General features: G+C 39.4%; 1 protein-coding gene across 3 annotated transcripts in view; it reads left to right on the top strand.

Moving 5' to 3' along the window:
- Window positions 1-20,000, top strand: part of arhgap28 (Rho GTPase activating protein 28) — a 46,230-nt gene that overhangs the window by 2,476 nt on the left and 23,754 nt on the right. The window contains exons 1-3 of one of the 3 annotated variants that reach the window (XM_087308558.1): window positions 2,185-2,245; window positions 17,012-17,187; window positions 17,386-17,606. In XM_087308558.1, the coding sequence (XP_087164684.1) occupies window positions 2,205-2,245; window positions 17,012-17,187; window positions 17,386-17,606 (438 nt within the window). In that variant the 5' untranslated portion in view covers window positions 2,185-2,204. 3 annotated transcript variants of the gene reach the window in all.

Genomic DNA, 20,000 nt, shown 5'->3' with positions numbered 1-20,000 from the left:
GTCTCTGGTTTGAGTCTCGGCTGGGTCAGTTGGTGTTTCTGTGTGGAGTTTGCATGTTCTCCCCGTGTTAGTGTGGGTTTTCTCCGGGTGCTCCGGTTTCCCCCACAGTCCAAACACATGCGCTATAGGGGAACTGATCAACTACACTGGTCGTAGTGTATGAGTGTGTGTGTGTGTGTGTGTGAGTGAATGAGTGTGTATGGGTGTTTCCCAGTACTGGATTGCAGCTGTAAGGGCATCCACTTTGTAAAACATTTGCTGGAATAGTTGTTGGTTCATTCCACTGTGGCGACCCCTGATTAATAAAGGGACTGAGCTGAAGGAGAGTGAATGATTGATGAATGTGGCTGTAAATGTGTCTGTAATGCTGCGTGTGTGTTTTGTTTGATTGAGTTTTGCGGTAAGCTCTAACACTAGACTCTAGTGATGTGCAAATGTGATGTGCTCTTCATAACTCCACTTCCTCTGATATTTAATCCTGTGATTGTTCTAGAAGTGTCTGATTCTCTGCTTTGATTGTGTTCAGTGTCAGCTTCTTCCTCTGGAAGTGTGCCGTATGTGCTGCTGTATGTAAATCATCTCCATTGGTTCATCTGTAATGCGGAAACTGTGACCTGCAGAATGTAGATCAGCATCAAAACACAAGACTGTGATGAAGGTGTTCATGTTCTAAACATGAAACAAAAACAATAAACAGTTTGTGCTTCCACAAATGTGGTTTTCTCTGACTAAATCAGGGTTTATTTCACTAAAACTATACTAAATTAGGTTTTCTTTGACTAAAACTAGATTAAATCAGGTTTTCTCTGACTAAATCTAGACTAAATCAGGGTTTATTTCACTAAAAGTAGACAAAATTAAGTTTTCTTTCACTAAAACTAGATTAAATAAGGTTTTCTTTAACTAAGACTACACTAAATTAGGTTTTCTCTGACTTAATCTAGACTAAATTAAGTTTTCTTTGACTAAATCTAGACTAAATTAAGTTTTCTTTGACTAAATCTAGACTAAATTAAGTTTTCTTTGACTAAATCTAGACTAAATTAAGTTTTCTTTAACTAAAACTAGATTAAATCAGGACTAAATTTAGACTAAATCTAGACTGAGTTTGGTTTTCTTTGACTAAAACTAAAGTAAAGTAAGTTTTCTTTACCTAAAACTAGACTAAATTAAGTTTTCTTTGACTAAAATAGACTAAATCAGGTTTTGTTTAACTAAAACTACACTAGATTTGGTTTTCTCTGACTAAAACTAGACTAAATCAGGTTTTCTTTGACGAAAACTAGACTATATTAAGTTTTCTCTGACTAAATCAGGTTTTCTCTGACTTAATCTAGACTAAATCAGGTTTTCTCTGACTAAATCTAGACTAAATCAGGTTTTCTCTGACTAAATCTAGACTAAATCAGGTTTTATTTGAATAAAACTACACTAGATTTGGTTTTCTCTGACTAAAACTATACTAAGTTTAAAGTTAGACTAAATACAATTTATACAATTTTCTTTGACTCAAATAAAGTAAATCAGGTTCTCTCTGACTAAATCTAGACTAAATCAGGTTCTCTCTGACTAAATCTAGACTAAATCAGGTTCTCTCTGACTAAATCTAGACTAAATCAGGTTCTCTCTGACTAAATCTAGACTAAATCAGGTTCTCTCTGACTAAATCTAGACTAAATCAGGTTCTCTCTGACTAAATCTAGACTAAATCAGGTTCTCTCTGACTAAATCTAGACTAAATCAGGTTCTCTCTGACTAAATCTAGACTAAATCAGGTTCTCTCTGACTAAATCTAGACTAAATCAGGTTCTCTCTGACTAAATCTAGACTAAATCAGGTTTTCTCTGACTAAATCTAGACTAAATCAGGTTCTCTCTGACTAAATCTAGACTAAATCAGGTTTTCTTGGATTAAAACTAGACTGAATGAGATTTTTTTAATTTTGTGTGTTTAAAATTGCTTCTTGATTGAAGAATTGTTTAAAATTGGGACTAGAAGCAGGACTAGACTCAGTAAGAAAATCCTGCAGTGTACAGAAGGCATTAGAGTGAGGTTGTGCTGGTGTTAAAGCATGTAAAGCAGTGCAGTTTTGAGCTGATCTGAGAACAGCTGATGCTCATCAATGCCGTCGGTCCACATTCCAGCCGACGGGAATAAAGACGGAAGAGCAGCAGAAATATAGTCAGAAAGTCCAGCGGATAGTCATGAAAGCTTCCAGAAACGGAGACAGCCTCGGCCAGCACAGGTAAAGACCGAGATTACTACAGTAAAGCAGCCTCAGAGCTGTTTCATCAGGAAGAGTCTGTAAACACTGCTGATTTAGTTGACTGTATACGGCTGATTCTGGAACTGCGGGGTCATTTTTGCTGGTTTTGAGTAAAAACACAAATAATTTCAAGTTACCTCTAAAAAGTATGTTTGAGTGTGTATTTAGAGACATGTTGTGTTCAATATTCATTTGAGACTTGGACCTACAGTGTGTTTGACAGTCTCCGCCTCCTGAATTATACTACTGAGCTTATAATACCGGAGTCTCATTTACATATTCTTTTTTAGTTTAATCTAGTAAACATTTGTATGAAACAACTAGTTTCTGTGTTATTCATAATTTTTGTACAAAAAAAAAAACGTTTAGTGTATTTTAGTGTACCATCAACTCTCTTATTGTCAGCTCTGTAATAATCAATTCTATTATTGTCAACTGTTATCATCAACTCTATTATTGTCAACAGTTACCGTCAACTCCTTTACCGTCAACTCTATAATCGTCAACTTTGTAATCGTCAACTCTATTGTTGTCAACTCTGTTATCATCAACTCTTTTATTGTCAGCTCTGTTATAATCAATTCTATTATAGTCAACTCTTGTATTGTCAACTGTTATCGTCAACTCTGTTATCGCCAACTGTTATCGCCAACTGTTATCGCCAACTGTTATCGTCAACTCTGTTATCGCCAACTGTTATCGTCAACTCTGTTATCGTCAACTGTTATCATCAACTGTTATCGTCAATTCTGTTATCGTCAACTGTTTTCGTCAACTGTTATCGTCAACTGTTATCGTAAACTCTATAATCGTCAACTTTGTTATCGTCTGTTAACTCTATTATTATCAACTGTTCTCGTCAACTGTTACCGTCAACTCTTATTGTCAACTGTTATCGTCAAATCTATTGTGGAAAACTCTTCGTCGAAATCATCAATTATGTTAACGTAAAATCTGTAACTGTTTAAAAAGTTGAACGATAAGTTAAACAACTATTAACAGAACTGAATGTTCACAGTATCACATTTAAGCATTTAGCATTACTCAAATTAATAATGGATTCAGCTGACTGTCAATTCTCTTGTAAATTATCCCAGTTGAAGAGTAATGAATAAATGAATGAATGAATGGCAGAAATGAACCCACAGTTCAGGAATGAGCCGTATATTTCTGAAGAACTGGATTCTATGCTGAAGTGAGCGATATCGTCATCTTAAACCGTGTTTGTTTTAGGGGAAATGATGCTGGTTGAAATATTTGTTGAATCTCAGATTGGATGGAAATGTAAACCAGTTATGTTTGTTTTGTGTTCGTCACTTTTCATAATTACGCTGATTTCTTTAGAAGACGCATTCTCATTCAAAACGCTTTAACGAGGAAAAACACTACAAATATTTGCACGTTGCTGACAAACTGGTTCTGTTTGACTGTAATGTCAGGTCAGATTAAATAAAGAAAAGTGATTTTATAATCACAGGAAGCAAATTAAACATAAGAGTGTTGTTCCAAATAATCAAAAACTTCCAGAGTAATGTTCAGAGTAACAAACAAAAATATCATCTATTAAAATGAACAAAAACAGACGTGTTTATTATTATCTATATCAGATTAAGTGATGATACTAAACATCAATCTGCTGAATATTATAAAAATCTTTATTTATCAGAGGTACCACCACAGTGGAATGAACCGCCATTATTCTAGCACATGTTTTACACAGCGGATGCCCTTCCAGCTGCAACCCAGTACTAGGAAACACCCATACACACTCATTCTCTCTCTCTCACACACACACACACACACACACACACACACACACACACTCATACACTACGGCCATCAACATAGTTGATCAATTCCCCTATAGTGCATGTGTTTGACCCAGCCGGAACCAGGGACCTTCTTGCTGTAAGGCCACAGTGTTAACCACTGAGCCGCCGTGTCACCCCATGTGACATCTTGTGTTTTTTTTAAAGAATAAAGATGATTAATGAGTGTTTTGGGGTCAAACTGATCCTTCAATAGTCTTTAATATGTCAGCAAATGATTATCCAGTTGAATTAAGACTCACTGATTCATGTCAATAAATGATTCTTCTGTTGAATCGTAGTTCACTGCTTCTTGTCAGCAAATGAATCTTTTGTTTAATCACAATTCACTGATTCATGTCAGCAAATGATTCTTTTGTTGAATCAAGACTCACTGATTCATGTCAGCAAAGGGTTCTTTCGTTGAATCATGACTCACTGATTCATGTTCGCAAATTATTCTTTTGTTGAATCAAGACTCACTGATTCATGTCAGCAAAGGGTTCTTTCGTTGAATCATGACTCACTGATTCATGTCAGCAAATAATTCTTTTGTTGAATCATGACTCACTGATTCATGTCAGCAAATGATTCTTTTGTTGAATCATGACTCACTGATTCATGTCAGCAAATGGTTCTTTTGTTGAATCATGACTCACTGATTCATGTCAGCAAATAGTTCTTTTGTTGAATCATGACTCACTGATTCATGTCAGCAAATAGTTCTTTTGTTGAATCATGAATCACTGATTCATGTCAGCAAATGATTCTTTTGTTGAATCATGACTCACTGATTCATGTTCGCAAATTATTCTTTTGTTGAATCATGACTCACTGATTCATGTCAGCAAATGGTTCTTTTGTTGAATCCCTACTCACTGATTCATGTCAGCAAATGGTTCTTTTGTTGAATCCCTACTCACTGATTCGTGTCAGCAAATGGTTCTTTTGTTTAATCATGACTCACTGATTCATGTCAGCAAATGGTTCTTTTGTTGAATCATGAATCACTGATTCATGTCAGCAAATGGTTCTTTTGTTGAATCACTACTCACTGATTCATGTCAGCAAATGATTCTTGATCTAAATAGTAGGGACAGGAGTTTTGGACACAGGAACGATTGACACACTCAGATTTATCTACTGGAACTCATGTCAAACATGCTGGATAGTTTTTTTTGCTCAAACAGGCATCTCACACACACACACACACACACACACACACACACACACACACACACACACACACACAGTTGAAGTTCAGTCATTGAGAACCTGTTTTAGTGGCTGTGGGAGAATGTGCTTTTGTGAATGCTGAAAGTCCCGATCTGTGTGTGTGTGTGTGTGTGTGTGTGTGTGTGTGTGAGAGAGAGAGCGAGAACCTGTGTCAGTTTCTCTTTCATACACACTCTTGTTCTCTTGTTTCTCCAGCGCTCTCTCGCACAGAATCTGCTTTGCATGAGTGTGTGTGTGTGTGTGTGTGTGTGTGTGTGTGTGTGTGTGTGTGATTTGACTGGTAAATCTGCACCGTTGTTCTCTGTCAGATGAAACTGACTCTGAGTTTCTCTTTAATTGTGTTCAGTGTGTGTGTGTGTGTGTGTTCCCCCCACACACACACAATCTGCAGGACTCAGGCTGTAGAGAGAGAGAGTGTGTGTGTGTGTATGTTTATGTTTATGTGTGTGTGAGAGTGAGTTTTTGTGTGTGTGAGTGTGTGTGGGTAAAGCAGGATTGTTTTGTCGTTCTTCAGTGTCACATCTCTATTTTACATTTGTTTCACATTATTTTCTGTGTGTGTGTGTGTGTGTGTGTGTGTGTGTGTGTGTGTGTGTGTGTCTCGCTGAGGCTAATAGGAAGTTAATGTTGTGTTATTGATTTTGTGAGGGTGTGTTGAGAGTGATGATATACAGCATTATACCACACACACACACACACACACACACACACACACACACACACACACACACACACCTCTCTGACACTTTACAATCACTTCAGTCAAAACAGGAAGTTCCAACGGCGGCTACTTCCTTTCTGAGGAGTTCTAAAAGCACACGCCGTGTCCATTAATACACTTAACACACACACACACACACACACACACACACACAAATGGACACACAGACATATATACTCATACACACAGACACACACACACACACTTACTAATATACTGTATAAACACACACTTGTACACAAATACAAATGCGCACACACACACACACATATTCATATATACAAACACAGACACACACATGTACTCATACATACATACACACACTGTCACTCTCACAGTAATCCACAGACTGCACACACATGGAGAATGTTGGAGTGTGTGTTCTATCGCTGTATAACAGTTCTGAGCTGAGCTAATAATAGTGTGTGTGAGTGTGTGTGTGTGTGTGTGTGTGTGTGTGTGTGTGTGTGTGTGTTGATCAGTAATGCTCCATTAGCTCTGATATGAATCTGTCCGGTTCAGAGTGACTCTATTGATCCGCTAATGTTGAGCTTTTAGCCTCTCGCTCTGCTGACGCCGCTGCCCGCCCGCCTGTGGGGTAAACTGGGCCGCGCCGCGTCTCTGGTGGGTCATAAGACTTTCAGAACACTCTAGACATATGCTGGGTGGATTTACACCACTGCTGGGTCAAACATGGACAAACTTATCGTTGGGTTAATTTCTTTTTTTTCCCATGGAATTGAAACCTTTTAACCCAGCGGTTGGGTTTGTCCACATTTGACTGAACATTGGGTTAAATGACACTTTTTAACCCAGGGGTTGGGTTATTTGTTTTTTAATGACATTTTCATTATAGTTTTTAATTAAATGGTCGGCTTTTTTCCATATTTGATCTGAGATTTGGATTATTTTTTTTAATTAAATGTAATCACAGTGACCCAGGGCCTGGGTTTGTCTATATTTAACCCAAAATTGGGTTGTTTTCCCCAATTACATTAAACTTTTTTACCCAGCGGTTGGGTTTGTCTATGTTTAACCCAACATTAAGTCTTTTCAATTAAATTTAGGTTACAATTTTTTTAACCCAACTCCTGGGTTTGCCCATATTTCACCCAATGCTGAGTTATTTTAATTCACATTAATTTAAATGACACTTTTAAATCTAATAGTTGGCTTTGTCTTCATTTGACCCAGCGGCTGATTACATTTATAAAATATAATATAAATGACACCATTTAACCCAGTGGCTGGCTGGCGATTTTTGACCAAACATTGGGTTAATTCTTTTCAATTAAATATTAATTACACTGTGTAACCCAGTGTCTGACTACATTTGACCCAACACTGGGTTCTTTTTTGAGTTTAATGTAAGTGACGCTTTTTAACACAACACTCAGGTTTGTCCACATTTGACTCAACATTGGGTTTAACTACATTGAAATCACTTTTTAACCCAGCGGCTGGCTTTGTCTATATTTGACCCAATTGTGTTTTTTTCCCCTAATAAGTTTAAATTTAACTTTTTAACCCAATGTCTGGGTTTGTCCAAATTTGCTGCAACGTTAGGTTAAAACAACCCAGCATTTTTCAGAGTGAAGGGTCAGATTCCAGAGCCATGGTGGGCTTTAATCTGCATTCTCAGAGACTGATGTGGAAACACACACACACACACACACACACACACACACACACACACACACACACACTGATAAGATGGAGAGTGTGGTGAATTTGGCAGATTGGGGATCAATAAATCAGAAGTGCAGTTCATCTAATCAGCAAATGCTCAGGATAACAGTTGAGTTCAGCTTCAGACGGGGATACAGCTGTGCTGCTCTGCTGTAGTCTGTCAGTATGTATCCGTCATTTGATTATAAAGTCATCTTTCTGTTGTGCAACATTTTGTCTTCAAAAAAAAAAGTAAACATACTTATTAATATATTTAAAATATCTTTATTATCTTTCTTTTGTTTGTTAATTTATAAGTAATTTGATTATTGACATATTAATACAGATATACGTTGAAATGGCATTTAGAGAAATACAACACAGCAAGTGTATTTTTGTATTGCTGTTATTTATAAATGATTGAACCATTGGATAAATGCACATGAGAAATTATAAAATAAAATGAATTACACAAAATAAAATGATAAAGGTGGAATTTGGGGAAAAGACTATTTTTTTACTAAAATAATTGTTTTGTTTTAGAAAAAAAAAGTCAAAATTAAGTGAGTTACTCCTTAAAACAAATATTAAAAAATCTGAAAATGGTGTCAGCAAAATACAGATATTTTTTCATATTTTTTGCTTGCCAAACTGGCAAACCATATACAAAAACATTTGCTTGTTTTAAAGAAAAACTCACTTTATTTTGACTTTTTATTTCTGAAAAGGAGACAAAAATTATTTTACTTAATAATAAAAGCAATAATGTCTGGAGTTATAATTTTATTTGAGACTGCATACAATAAGAAAGCAGTCATTTAAAATTGTAAAAAACTTTTACATTTAATGAACTTGATGAACTGAATAATTTTCCTTTAAAAAAACATGAAAAAAATGAATAAAACTGACTCAAAACTCAATTATGTGTGGCTTTTGAAACATTATTTCAAGAGTTCGCCCTCAGCTGATGATTGATTATAAAGCGTGTTCATCATGCTGTCCCGGGAGAGAGCCCTGAGCACATAAGATCCTCGAGCCCGGGGCTCCCTCCAGTTTGCAGGGCGAGGGGGGAGTTTGAGCTCAGGTAGATGTGGAGAACTCCCCTGCTGTTGTAGCAGATGAACAGACAGTGATCACTCTTAAAAGATAACTACTGACTAGCAGCATGTCTATAGTGCCGATTTGGATTAGTCAATTAACCTAATTCATATGTTTTTGAACGGTGGGAGGAAACCGGGGAACCCGGGGGAAACCCACGTGAGCACAGGGAGAACAAGTAAACTCCACACAGAAACATCAGCTGGCTTGGTAAGGACTAGAACCAGAGACGTTCTTGCTTTGAGGCAACAGTGCTAACCACTGGGCCACCGTGCCGCTCATCTAGGAATGGAGGAGGAGCAGGGGTGGAAGAGGGGGATTCTTCAAGATGAAGATGTCTGTGATGTGGAGCTGAGGGTGTTCATAGTGGCTGAGGAATCGTCTGATTGGTCAATCATACATTGGATAATGCAGGACCGGCTCATAAACACATGATCCTCTCCACATTAGTTTATAAATAAACCGCACTTAAAATACTATATGTGGCTAAGAAATAGCTAGTAACATCTTTTGTTTGGTGGGGCCAGTGAAAATTGTGGCAGGGCAAGTAAAAATCTGAACCACTGGCCCCGTCGGGCCGGTAGAAAACATTCTTAGCGTTGAACCCTGAAGTGTGTTTAGCTCTTGTGCATGTGTGTGTGAGCATGCAGACGGATTATTGTCTGAAATTGTGATGTTTTTTCTGTCCATCATGTCTATTGTTATATGTGCTGCAGCTGAACAGTCCAGCTCGGTGCTCCTCAGTCTGAGCTCTTCCTCATCAGCTTTGCTTATAATTCGACTCAAAGGTATTTTTAGGCTCCAGATGTTTCTCTTTAAGACTCGGGGAGGAAAAACGCCGGCGCTCTTGATGGATTCATGATAGTTTTTACCTCCGGGAGACTCGAAAAAACAAACCTGTGCGCCAACATTAGAGATGCGGAGACTGAGGCGCCTGATTGGCTGATATGAACGACCTCCGAGACGCTTGCGCTTTAATGTTGAGATGGATTTGCTTGCGTTCCTGCAAGAGTGAGCTCATGAGTTCTGCATGTCTCCAGCACATGCTTTACGTTTATTTTCACTCAGATCTGACCTATATACATGTCGGGGGGCGCCAGACGTTTACAAAACCCACGATAGAAAATATAGAATAATATTCTTCTCAAACGATCCGGGAAACGGGCCTGGGCACAGTTGGAATAGCAGAGTGCGAGTGCGCCCTAAATGTGTTTTTTGGGGCTTAGTGGTTGGGGCTGTTGCCTCAAAGCAAGAAGGGCTCTGGTTTGAGTCCCGACTAGGTCAGTTTGGTGTTTCTGTGTGGAGTTTGCATGTTCTCCCCGTGTTGGTGTGGGTTTCCTCCGGGTGCTCCGGTTTCCCCCACAGTCCAAACACATGCGCTATAGGGGAACTGATCAACTAAACTGACCATAGTGTATGAGTGTGTGTGTGAATGAGTGTGTATGGGTATTTCCCAGTACTGGGTTGCAGCTGGAAGGGCATCCACAGTGTATACATGTGCTGGAATAGTTGGTGGTTCATTCCGCTGTGGCAGATGAATAAGCTGAAGGGAAATGAATGAGTGAATGTTTGTTTGAGAAGCTGATATAAAAGATTTTCTCAAAGGGAAGTGATAACGCTTTGGCAACACTCCACAGAAATACCGCATATCACACATTTTCCCAATCTTACGCAGCCCTGATGTGCAGTGTGTTTCCAGCACCCTGTTTCCTGCAGATTTTAGCATATTGAGTAAGAAATATCCATTATTGCTCATGAACACAACTGAGGATCAACTTTATCTGATAATCACTGTTGGTTTGGTGTGAACTCCAGAACAGCAGTGTGTGTGTGTGTGTGTGTGTGTGTGTGTGTGTGTGTGTGTGTGTGTGTGTGTGTGTGTGTGTGTGTGTGTGTGTGAGTGAAAGAATGTAAATGCTGATGGAGAGATTAAAGCATGGTGTGAAGTGTGTGTGTGTGTGTTTATAAAGTGCTGGTGGTCAAACACACGTCTGGAAACAGTTCAGCTGGATTACACTGATCCAGGATCAGCCCAGAGGAAGAGGAGCTGACAACTAAGGAGACCATGGACAGATAATGAACAGAGAGAGAGAATAGAGAGAGAGAGAGAGAGAGAGAATAGAGACACAGAGAGAGAGAGAGAGAGAGAGAGAGAGAGAGAATAGAGAGAGAGAGAGAGAGAGAGAGAATAGAGAGAGAGATCAAAATAAATAATAATAACATTAAGAAAAGTTGAAGCAAAATCATCTCCGACATGTTACACTGCTGTAGAAAGTCAAGTACAAAGATAAAAAGAGATGAGGACAAGTGGAGCAATGGGTGGAGACACACACACACACACACACACACACACTCACACACACACACACACACACACACACACACACACACACACACACACACACACACACACACACACTCTAAAGCAGTAACACATGCAAACATTCATATACTCATTCACACACACACACATACAAACACACACACACACACACATATGGTAACACACTCTAGTACACACTTTAAAACACTTGCACACACTCACATACTTTCAAACACACACACACACACACACACACTCTCTCTCTGTCTAACATGCTATACCTTAAACACACTCGCTCACATGCACACACACACACACACAAACACACACACACACACACACACAAACACACACACACACACACACACTCACACACACACACACACACACACACACACACACACACACACACACACACACACACACACACACACACACACACACACACACACACACACACTCTAAAGCAGTAACACATGCAAACATTCATATACTCATTCACACACACACACACACACACATATGGTAACACACTCTAGTACACACTTTAAAACACTTGCACACACTCACATACTTTCAAACACACACACTCTCTCTCTCTGTCTAACATGCTATACCTTAAACACACTCGCTCACATGCACACACACACACACACACACACACACACACACACACACACACACTCTAAAGCAGTAACACATGCAAACATTCACACACACACACACACACACACACACACACACACACACACATGTAAACACACTCTAGTACACACTTTAAAACACTTGCACACACTCACATACTTTCAAACACGCACACAAACACTCTCTCTCTGTCTAACATACTATACCTTAAACACACTCACTCATATGCACACACACACTCTAAAACAATAACATACACACACACACATGCAAAGGACACACACAGGAAGAGGAAATCCTCTGGTCTTTCTCTCGTCCCTCTCTCCCTTGTTTGTCCCTCTTGTTCTTCTACCTCTCCCTCCTTCTGTCTATCTCGTTCGTCCGCGTCTCTCTCTTTCTCTCTCACACACACTCGCTCTCGTTCGACCGCCCCTCTCTCTCTCTCTGGTCTTGCTCTGCGCTGAGAGTGTTCAGTAGTGTGTGTGTGCGGTGGAGTCAGTACAGGACCTAAAGGAGAGCACCCACACACTGCTCTGCTGAATGAGCTCAGCCTATGAACTGATGGAGTGTGTACAGGACCTGATTGAGGACATCAGCTGGACTGCTCAGTGTTTGATTCTGCTGTCTGGAGGAGTAAAAGTCTGATCAACACACAGTGAGTCTCTCTGCTCTGCTGGTTCAGTTCACTGCAAGTCTAGTGCACTTCTGCTGGAGTCTAGTGTACTTCTGCTGGAGTCTAGTGTACTTCTGCTGGAGTCTAGTGTACTTCTGCTGTAGTCTAGTGCACTTCTGCTGGAGTCTAGTGTACTTCTGCTGGAGTCTAGTGTACTTCTGCTGGAGTCTAGTGTACTTCTGCTGGAGTCTAGTGTACTTCTGCTGTAGTCTAGTGTACTTCTGCTGTAGTCTAGTGTACTTCTGCTGGAGTCTAGTGTACTTCTGCTGGAGTCTAGTGTACTTCTGCTGGAGTCTAGTGTACTTCTGCTGGAGTCTAGTGTACTTCTGCTTTAGTCTAGTAAACTTCTGCTGGAGTCTAGTGCACTTCTGCTGGAGTCTAGTGTACTTCTGCTGTAGTCTAGTGCACTTCTGCTTTAGTCTAGTAAACTTCTGCTGGAGTCTAGTGTACTTCTGCTGGAGTCTAGTGCACTTCTGCTTTAGTCTAGTAAACTTCTGCTGGAGTCTAGTGCACTTCTGCTGGAGTCTAGTGTACTTCTGCTGTAGTCTAGTGCACTTCTGGTGTAGTCTAGTGCTCTTCTGGTGTAGTCTAGTGCTCTTCTGGTGTAATTTAGTGCACTTCTGCTGTAGTCTAGTGCACTTTTGGTGTAGTCTAGTGTACTTCTGCTCTAGTCTAGTGCACTTCTGGTGTAGTCTAGTGCTCTTCTGGTGTAATTTAGTGCACTTCTGGTGTAGTCTAGTGCGCTTCTGGTGTAGTTTAGGGCTCTTCTGGTTTAGTTTAGGGCTCTTCTGGTTTAGTTTAGGGCTCTTCTGGTGTAGTCTAGTGCTCTTCTGGTGTAGTTTAGTGCACTTCTGGTGTAGTTTAGTGCACTTCTGGTGTAGTCTAGTGCGCTTCTGGTGTAGTTTAGGGCTCTTCTGGTTTAGTTTAGGGCTCTTCTGGTTTAGTTTAGGGCTCTTCTGGTGTAGTCTAGTGCTCTTCTGGTGTAGTTTAGTGCACTTCTGGTGTAGTTTAGTGCACTTCTGGTGTAGTCTAGTGCGCTTCTGGTGTAGTTTAGGGCTCTTCTGGTTTAGTTTAGGGCTCTTCTGGTGTAGTTTAGTGCACTTCTGGTTTAGTTTACTACACTTAGTGTAGTTCAGGGCTCTTCTGGTTTAGTTTAGGGCTCTTCTGGTTTAGTTTAGGGCTCTTCTGGTTTAGTTCACTGCTCTTCTAATATTAGTGTTGAACTGGTCTTCGTGAATGTTAGTAATTGTGTCTAAAAATAGATCACAGAAATCGGAGACTCCATTGTTTGTTTCTGCTGGCCTTTGCTGAATATGCTGATGTTTGAGTGTGTGTGTGTGTGTGTGTGTGTGTGTGTGTGTGTGTGTGTGTGTGTGTGTGTGTGAGTGGTGTTCATAAGTCCGGCTCGCTCACTTGGTGACACACATTGGTGAGTTGTGTTTTCCTTCATATATTGTGCTGTTGTGATTGTTTTGTGTGTGTTTTCTGCTTCAGAATGACTGAATTCGTCTGTTACCCATCAGGCTGTGAGGTTATATGAGTTAACAATCTCTGTTCTGAGGATTATTCCTGGTTAAACACTTGTTAAGTTCTGTCTGACCACTGTAATTGTTTTATCGGTTAAATATACATTATTCTGCTAGATAATAATAATTCTGTGTATATTTTATTATTATATGTATTATATCCTTATATTATTCCTTCAATTATTATGTAAAATAATAAATAATAATGTAATGGTAATAACAGTAGTGAAATAGTTAAATTGTGCATTAATGAGTTATTCATAATACCAATGACACTTTCTCCTGGGATATTCCACTAGCGTGAGACTCGTCCTCTTGAGCATGTTCATGTGTTCGCTGTAGTGTTATTCAGTGTTCGGCTGTTCTGCAATCCTGCCGTTCCTCATGCAGATGGAATGAAGAAAGTTATTTTGTAATGAACAGATTCCGCACACTCCTCACATCGGCATCAGTGTGTGTGTGTGTGTGTGTGTGTGTTTCCAGATGAAGCTCGGAGTGAAACGCAGGAGATTGTGTTTCTGTGTGTGTAAACAGAGGCAGACTGCTGAAGGCTATTAAGATCTTCATGTAACGCAATTCAGGCTCCATCATGTGCGGCGCTGATCGATAACGTCCGCTAAATGATGCTTCACTTCCTGCCGCTGAGAGACTCGCATCATCATCAGCTTATCAATATTTAATATCTCATATATGAGTGTTTGTCTCAGACCTGAAGATGGTCTGCTGGATTGTAGAGCTGCACTACATATTGGAAAGTTATCATCATCAGGATAATAGTATATGCAAAATATTCATGTTGCACTTCTTTAAGCTAATTAAATTTAGCTAATGTTATGTATAAAATACCCCCCACCCCCTTACAAATTATCAGAGAGCAGATTTCTCCAACACATTTCTGCACATAATAGTGTTAATAACTCGTCTCTAATAACTGATTTATTTTCTCTTCACCATGATGACAGCACATAATACAAGACTCAAGACACTAGTGTTCAGCTTAAAGTGACATGTAAAGGCTTCACTAGGGTAATTAGGGTAAAGTTAGGGTAATTAGGCAAGTCATTGTATAACAGTGGTTTGTTCTGGAGACAATCCAACACTAATATTGCTGAAGGGGCCAATAATATTGACCTTAACATGGGTTTAAATAATTAAAAACTGCTTTTATTCTAGCCTAAATAAAACAAATAAGACCAATCAGGTGCGGCCTTTACTATCTTCAGCCCTGCCTCTCCTGTAGCTGTACCTAGAGCTGAAAATAAACACTAATGCTAATGCTACAGACAATAACAATCACACTTTCCAGCATTTTAGGTGTTTTAAAGTCTAAATGTTTGCACTGGCATAGTTTTTACAATTTAATTTGATCAGAAAAATCTGTTTATTTTAGTCTGGTATTTACATAAATGTGTATACATATATTTAAATAGCTTATAAATTAGCATTTGTTAGTTATATTGTTAGACATATCATTATCACAACATGACATTTGGTTTATTGATGCATTGCAATCGAACTGTGCATTAATTCAGATTTATTTTTATTTTTACAAATTTTAAAATGATTTGTGGCTCAGCAATGTCGCCTCACAGCAAGAAGGTCGCTGGTTTGAGTCCCGACTGGGTCAGTTGGTGTTTCTGCGTGGAGTTTGCATGTTCTCCCTGTGTTGGCGTGGGGGGGCGTATAGGGGAATTGGTAAACTAAACTGGCCTTAGTCTATGAGTGTGAATAAGTGTGTATGGGTGTTTCCCAGTACTGGGTTGCAGCTGGAAGGGCATCCGCTGTGTAAAACTTATGCTGAAATAGTTGGTGGTTCATTCCGCTGTGGCGACCCCTGATGAATAAACAGATTAAGCTGAAGGAAAATGAATGAAGAGATTGGCTTCACATCATGCTGTAGATCTTGCTATTAAACTTCTGAAAGCTCCTGAAATGTTGCCATGTCCACTTATTTTAAGCCACAGTATTTATAAGTGACTTTGCTTCGAGATGTTGAGTTAATACAGTGCATCTTGTCATATTTTGGTTTGTGGATGTTTAATGTAACACACTTGTGTTGAAGTTGATTATAGGCTTGTGTTTGATTGATGTATTTTCATGGTAAGATCTGGCAACACAGATGCGGGAAGCATCCCTCTCATACAGGTGTAGAGACGTCATTAGACGAGTTCAGTTCAGTACAGAATGTGCAGATATTTAGTGGATGTGGTCGTCACTGACTGGATTTTTCTGGAGTTCATCAAGTTGAATGACTAAGTGTGTGTGTGTGTGTGTGTGTGTGTGTGTGTGTGTGTGTGTGTGTGTGTGTGAATGTTCACTTCTGTGGTGAATGGATGAATGAAACTCTGTGTATCTCAGTAAGTGTAATGATTATCTGACACTATTCTGAATGAGATAGTCATTGATGATGAATATGATGGGATGTCTGACATCAGTCACCATTTAATTGTCTCTTTTATGAGCCTTTTTAATGCTCTTTTCATTGTTTTCCCTTTATTTCCTCCATTTTTTTCTTCTTTTTCTTTTTTTCTCAGTTGTTTTAATGTTTTTTATATTTTCATTATGTGTTCTCTTTTAGAATTTGTTTTCTGTATTTACTTATTTTGTCCCGTTCCTCCCTCTACATCTCCTTATTCCACTGTTCCCCTCGAGAATAACGGTGTGTGTGTGAGTAAATGACATGTATTGAGTGTGTGACGGATCAGTGTTTGAGGCTTTAGTTTTCTTGTTTTCGTGAGGCTTCATGCTTTTACTTTTCTGCATCTCTTTCTGTTCTTTTTGTTTTTAAAGCACAGATATTATGCTTTATCCATTATAAAAATATATTGGTCAGCTGAAATAATGACATTATGTCGTCCTCTAAATCAGTGTTTCCCAAAGCGGGGGTTGTGGCACAATGAGGGGGGTCACCTAATTCATTAAATTCACACACACACACACTCTCTCTCTTTCACACACATATACCAAAGCACACATTCTCTATCAAACACGCACACACTCACACACACATTCTCTCACTCTTTCTCTCACGTCTGTGTCTCCCTCAGGAAGGCGCAGCATCAGCCGATCGGCAGTATGAGTGTGTGTGGCCCCGGGGCCCCTGCGTCTCCAGAGCAATGTGTGTCTCGAGACTCCATGGAGGACTACTGGAGCGAAGTCAAGAACATCCAGGAGGACACACACACACACCAACAGGAGCCAGCTGAGCAGGCCAGCACAGACGGTGTGTGAGAGAGAGAGTGTGTTTGTGTCTGTGTGAATGAGAGAGAGTGTGTGCGCATGTGTCTGTGTGAGAGAGTGTGTGTGTTTGCTTGTCAGTGTGTGTGTGTGAAAGAGCGTTTGTGTGTGTGAGAGAGAGATAGAGTGTGTGTGTGTTTGTGCTTGTGTGTGTGATTTGACTCTGATCTGATTTGCATTTCAGAGGCGGAGCTTGAGGAGGCGTGGCTGCAGGATGCGGGGCTCACCACACTGATTACAGGAGCTCAGGGTGACGGCCCGACGGAGGCTCTTCTGTCCACGCTCACACACTCTCAGGCCGCCATGGTGAAGAAGCGGCTGGACAACTACACACACACACTGCGCAAGAAGAACCGCCAGCCCACGAGGCACGTGCGGGACGTCTTCTCCACGCCAGAACCAGCGGTGAGATCGAACAGTGACGATCAAAGTCATGATTTGGTTTTTGGGTGTGCGTGTTTCCAATAGAGATGCACTGAAATGAACACTCTGGGCCAGAACTGATTCTCCATGCAACTAATTTAGCTTTAATTTTGATGTCACTGATTTAACTTTGTTTACCTATGTTGATTTAATGAGTCACTTTCAGTCAATTCCATTCCAAAAGGTTTTTTGACCCACGTTTTTCTGATTTATTTACTTGTGCGTCTGTCACACAGGAATTTCCTGGCCCAAAATCTGGAATATCTGCATGCACTTGGGTGCAAACAGAAAATGAAAATGCTTTGTGTCAATATAAAGTCAACACTTAAGCAGTGAACGCTGTGAATGTTAGCGACTTCATGATCAGATTACAATTCATTATTAGTCATTATTAGATTCCACAACAGTTTTTGATCCAAATTTTCCTTTTTAATTGGCTGTTTGTCCTTCAATTAGGCCTGAAACGGAGAATTCTGCATGCACTGGGGCGAAAACCAAGATGAGAATGCTTCCTAGTAATATACAGTCATAGCTCAATCACTTACAGCAGTGGTTCTCAAACTGTGGTACGTGTACCACTAGTGGTACGCAGGCTTCCTTCTAGTGGTACGCGGAGGAATTAAATATGTGATGTACATGCTACACACATTTCAAAATTTATCAAAAATGATGTACATAATAAGCCATATATGACATATAGCCTATATTTCTAAGGTAATCTGCCACATTTTTTTAACTGTGCAGAGTTGTAGCTGCTTTACTGGGCCTACTACGCTACTATATTTCAATACTGCTCATTATGGTGGTACTTGAAGAGGCAATTTTTTTCTGAGGTGGTACTTGATGGAAAAATTTGAGAACCACTGACTTACAGTATATAAGGTGAGCGCTAGCAGTCAGATCCAATTAGAACTCACTGTTCAATCCTACAATGATTATTATTGCAGAGCGTGTTCCCAATAAGTGAAGATTCTGGGCTGAAACTGAAAGTTCTGCATGCAACTAATTTAACTAAAATTATAAAAAAAGAAATGAAATCCTTAAAGAGACAGCTCACCCAAAACTGCCACCCATTTACTCCCACAGCAATTATTTTTTCAGCTAAAAAATAAATCTGATGAATACCTCAGCAGAACACAGAAACGTGTTCAGTATTGAACAATCTGAGGATGAGTAAATGATGTACGCTGTAAACCTCTGCTCATCAACAGTGTCTGTGTGTTGTGTGTTTATTAGCGGTGGTGAACTGCATTATGGGATGTTGCTCTCTGCTCTGTCCACTTCTGATGTTGACAATTCAACTCTACAGTTTAACAAAGAGACTTTTACTGACATTTTAGAGGTTTAAAATAATATCAGAAATAATCTGTAGAGGAATGAGAGTGTAAAATAAGAGTAAATGTGCTGCAGTTTATTACAAGCTTTCTGTAGTGTAATATACAACACCAGCACACACTATACAGCACTGCACACTATTACACATCAGTCCCTTTTCTGAAACTTTTCATAATTCAAAGATCAAGAACCCATAATGCAAATCAGAAGCAGAATTAAACAGGGAAAGATAGTAACATGTATCACTAAACATGAATAACTACTTATCTGAGGATATGTTTACAGTATTGCATGGTCATTTCCGTGTGAACTGTCTCTTTAAAGATGGTTTTGTCCTGTTGAATCAGTGGTGAATCACGCTCAGCTGCTCCGACAGCTGAAATATCAGTGGATATGAAGGACAGACGCACTCAAATAACCCAACAACTGCCCAGTGTTCAGCAGGACAACACACACTCACACACTATACACAGCATTACTGCAAACATGCCTCTTACTCAGAGTTTGTGTCTTGTTTCTAGTCCAAATATCTAAACTTTCTTAAATCAACAAGCATTTTATAGACAAGCAAACATACTGTTGTTTTCTGAAAATAATAAGTCCAAATGAAGAGAGCTTTTCCTTAAACGAAGCTAAATAATCTGACTATGGGGGAAGAGAAATAGTCTAGTTTTCGGTTTGAAGTAACATCATGTGCTTCCCCCATTGTCAGATTATTTTTGCTTGTTTTAAGGTTAGACTTACTTCATTTTGACTCTTTATTTCTAAAAACAAAACAATGTTTTCTGCTTGTCTGGAAAATGTTTCTTGATTTAAGAATTTTTAGATATTTGAACTAGAAACAAGAGAAAAACTCTGAGTAAGAGCATGATGTTTGCAGTGATTATCCGCTTGTGAAGTGGTGACGTGTGGGTGAGGTATGTAATACTGTTTCTGGGTCCAAGCCGCCACTCATTTGAGTGGAGAAATCATTTGTTCATGATCACGTTTTATTCCTATCACACATTAAAGTTAATTTTATATTAAATCATAGTGTACACA

This window comes from Danio rerio, chromosome 24, assembly GCF_052040795.2.
Source record: "Danio rerio strain M-AB ecotype USA chromosome 24, GRCz13ab, whole genome shotgun sequence".
Classification (NCBI taxonomy): Eukaryota; Metazoa; Chordata; class Actinopteri; order Cypriniformes; family Danionidae; genus Danio; species Danio rerio.
The sequence above is the reverse complement of the archived record's forward strand: the minus strand, read 5'-3'. Positions and strand labels throughout refer to the sequence as shown.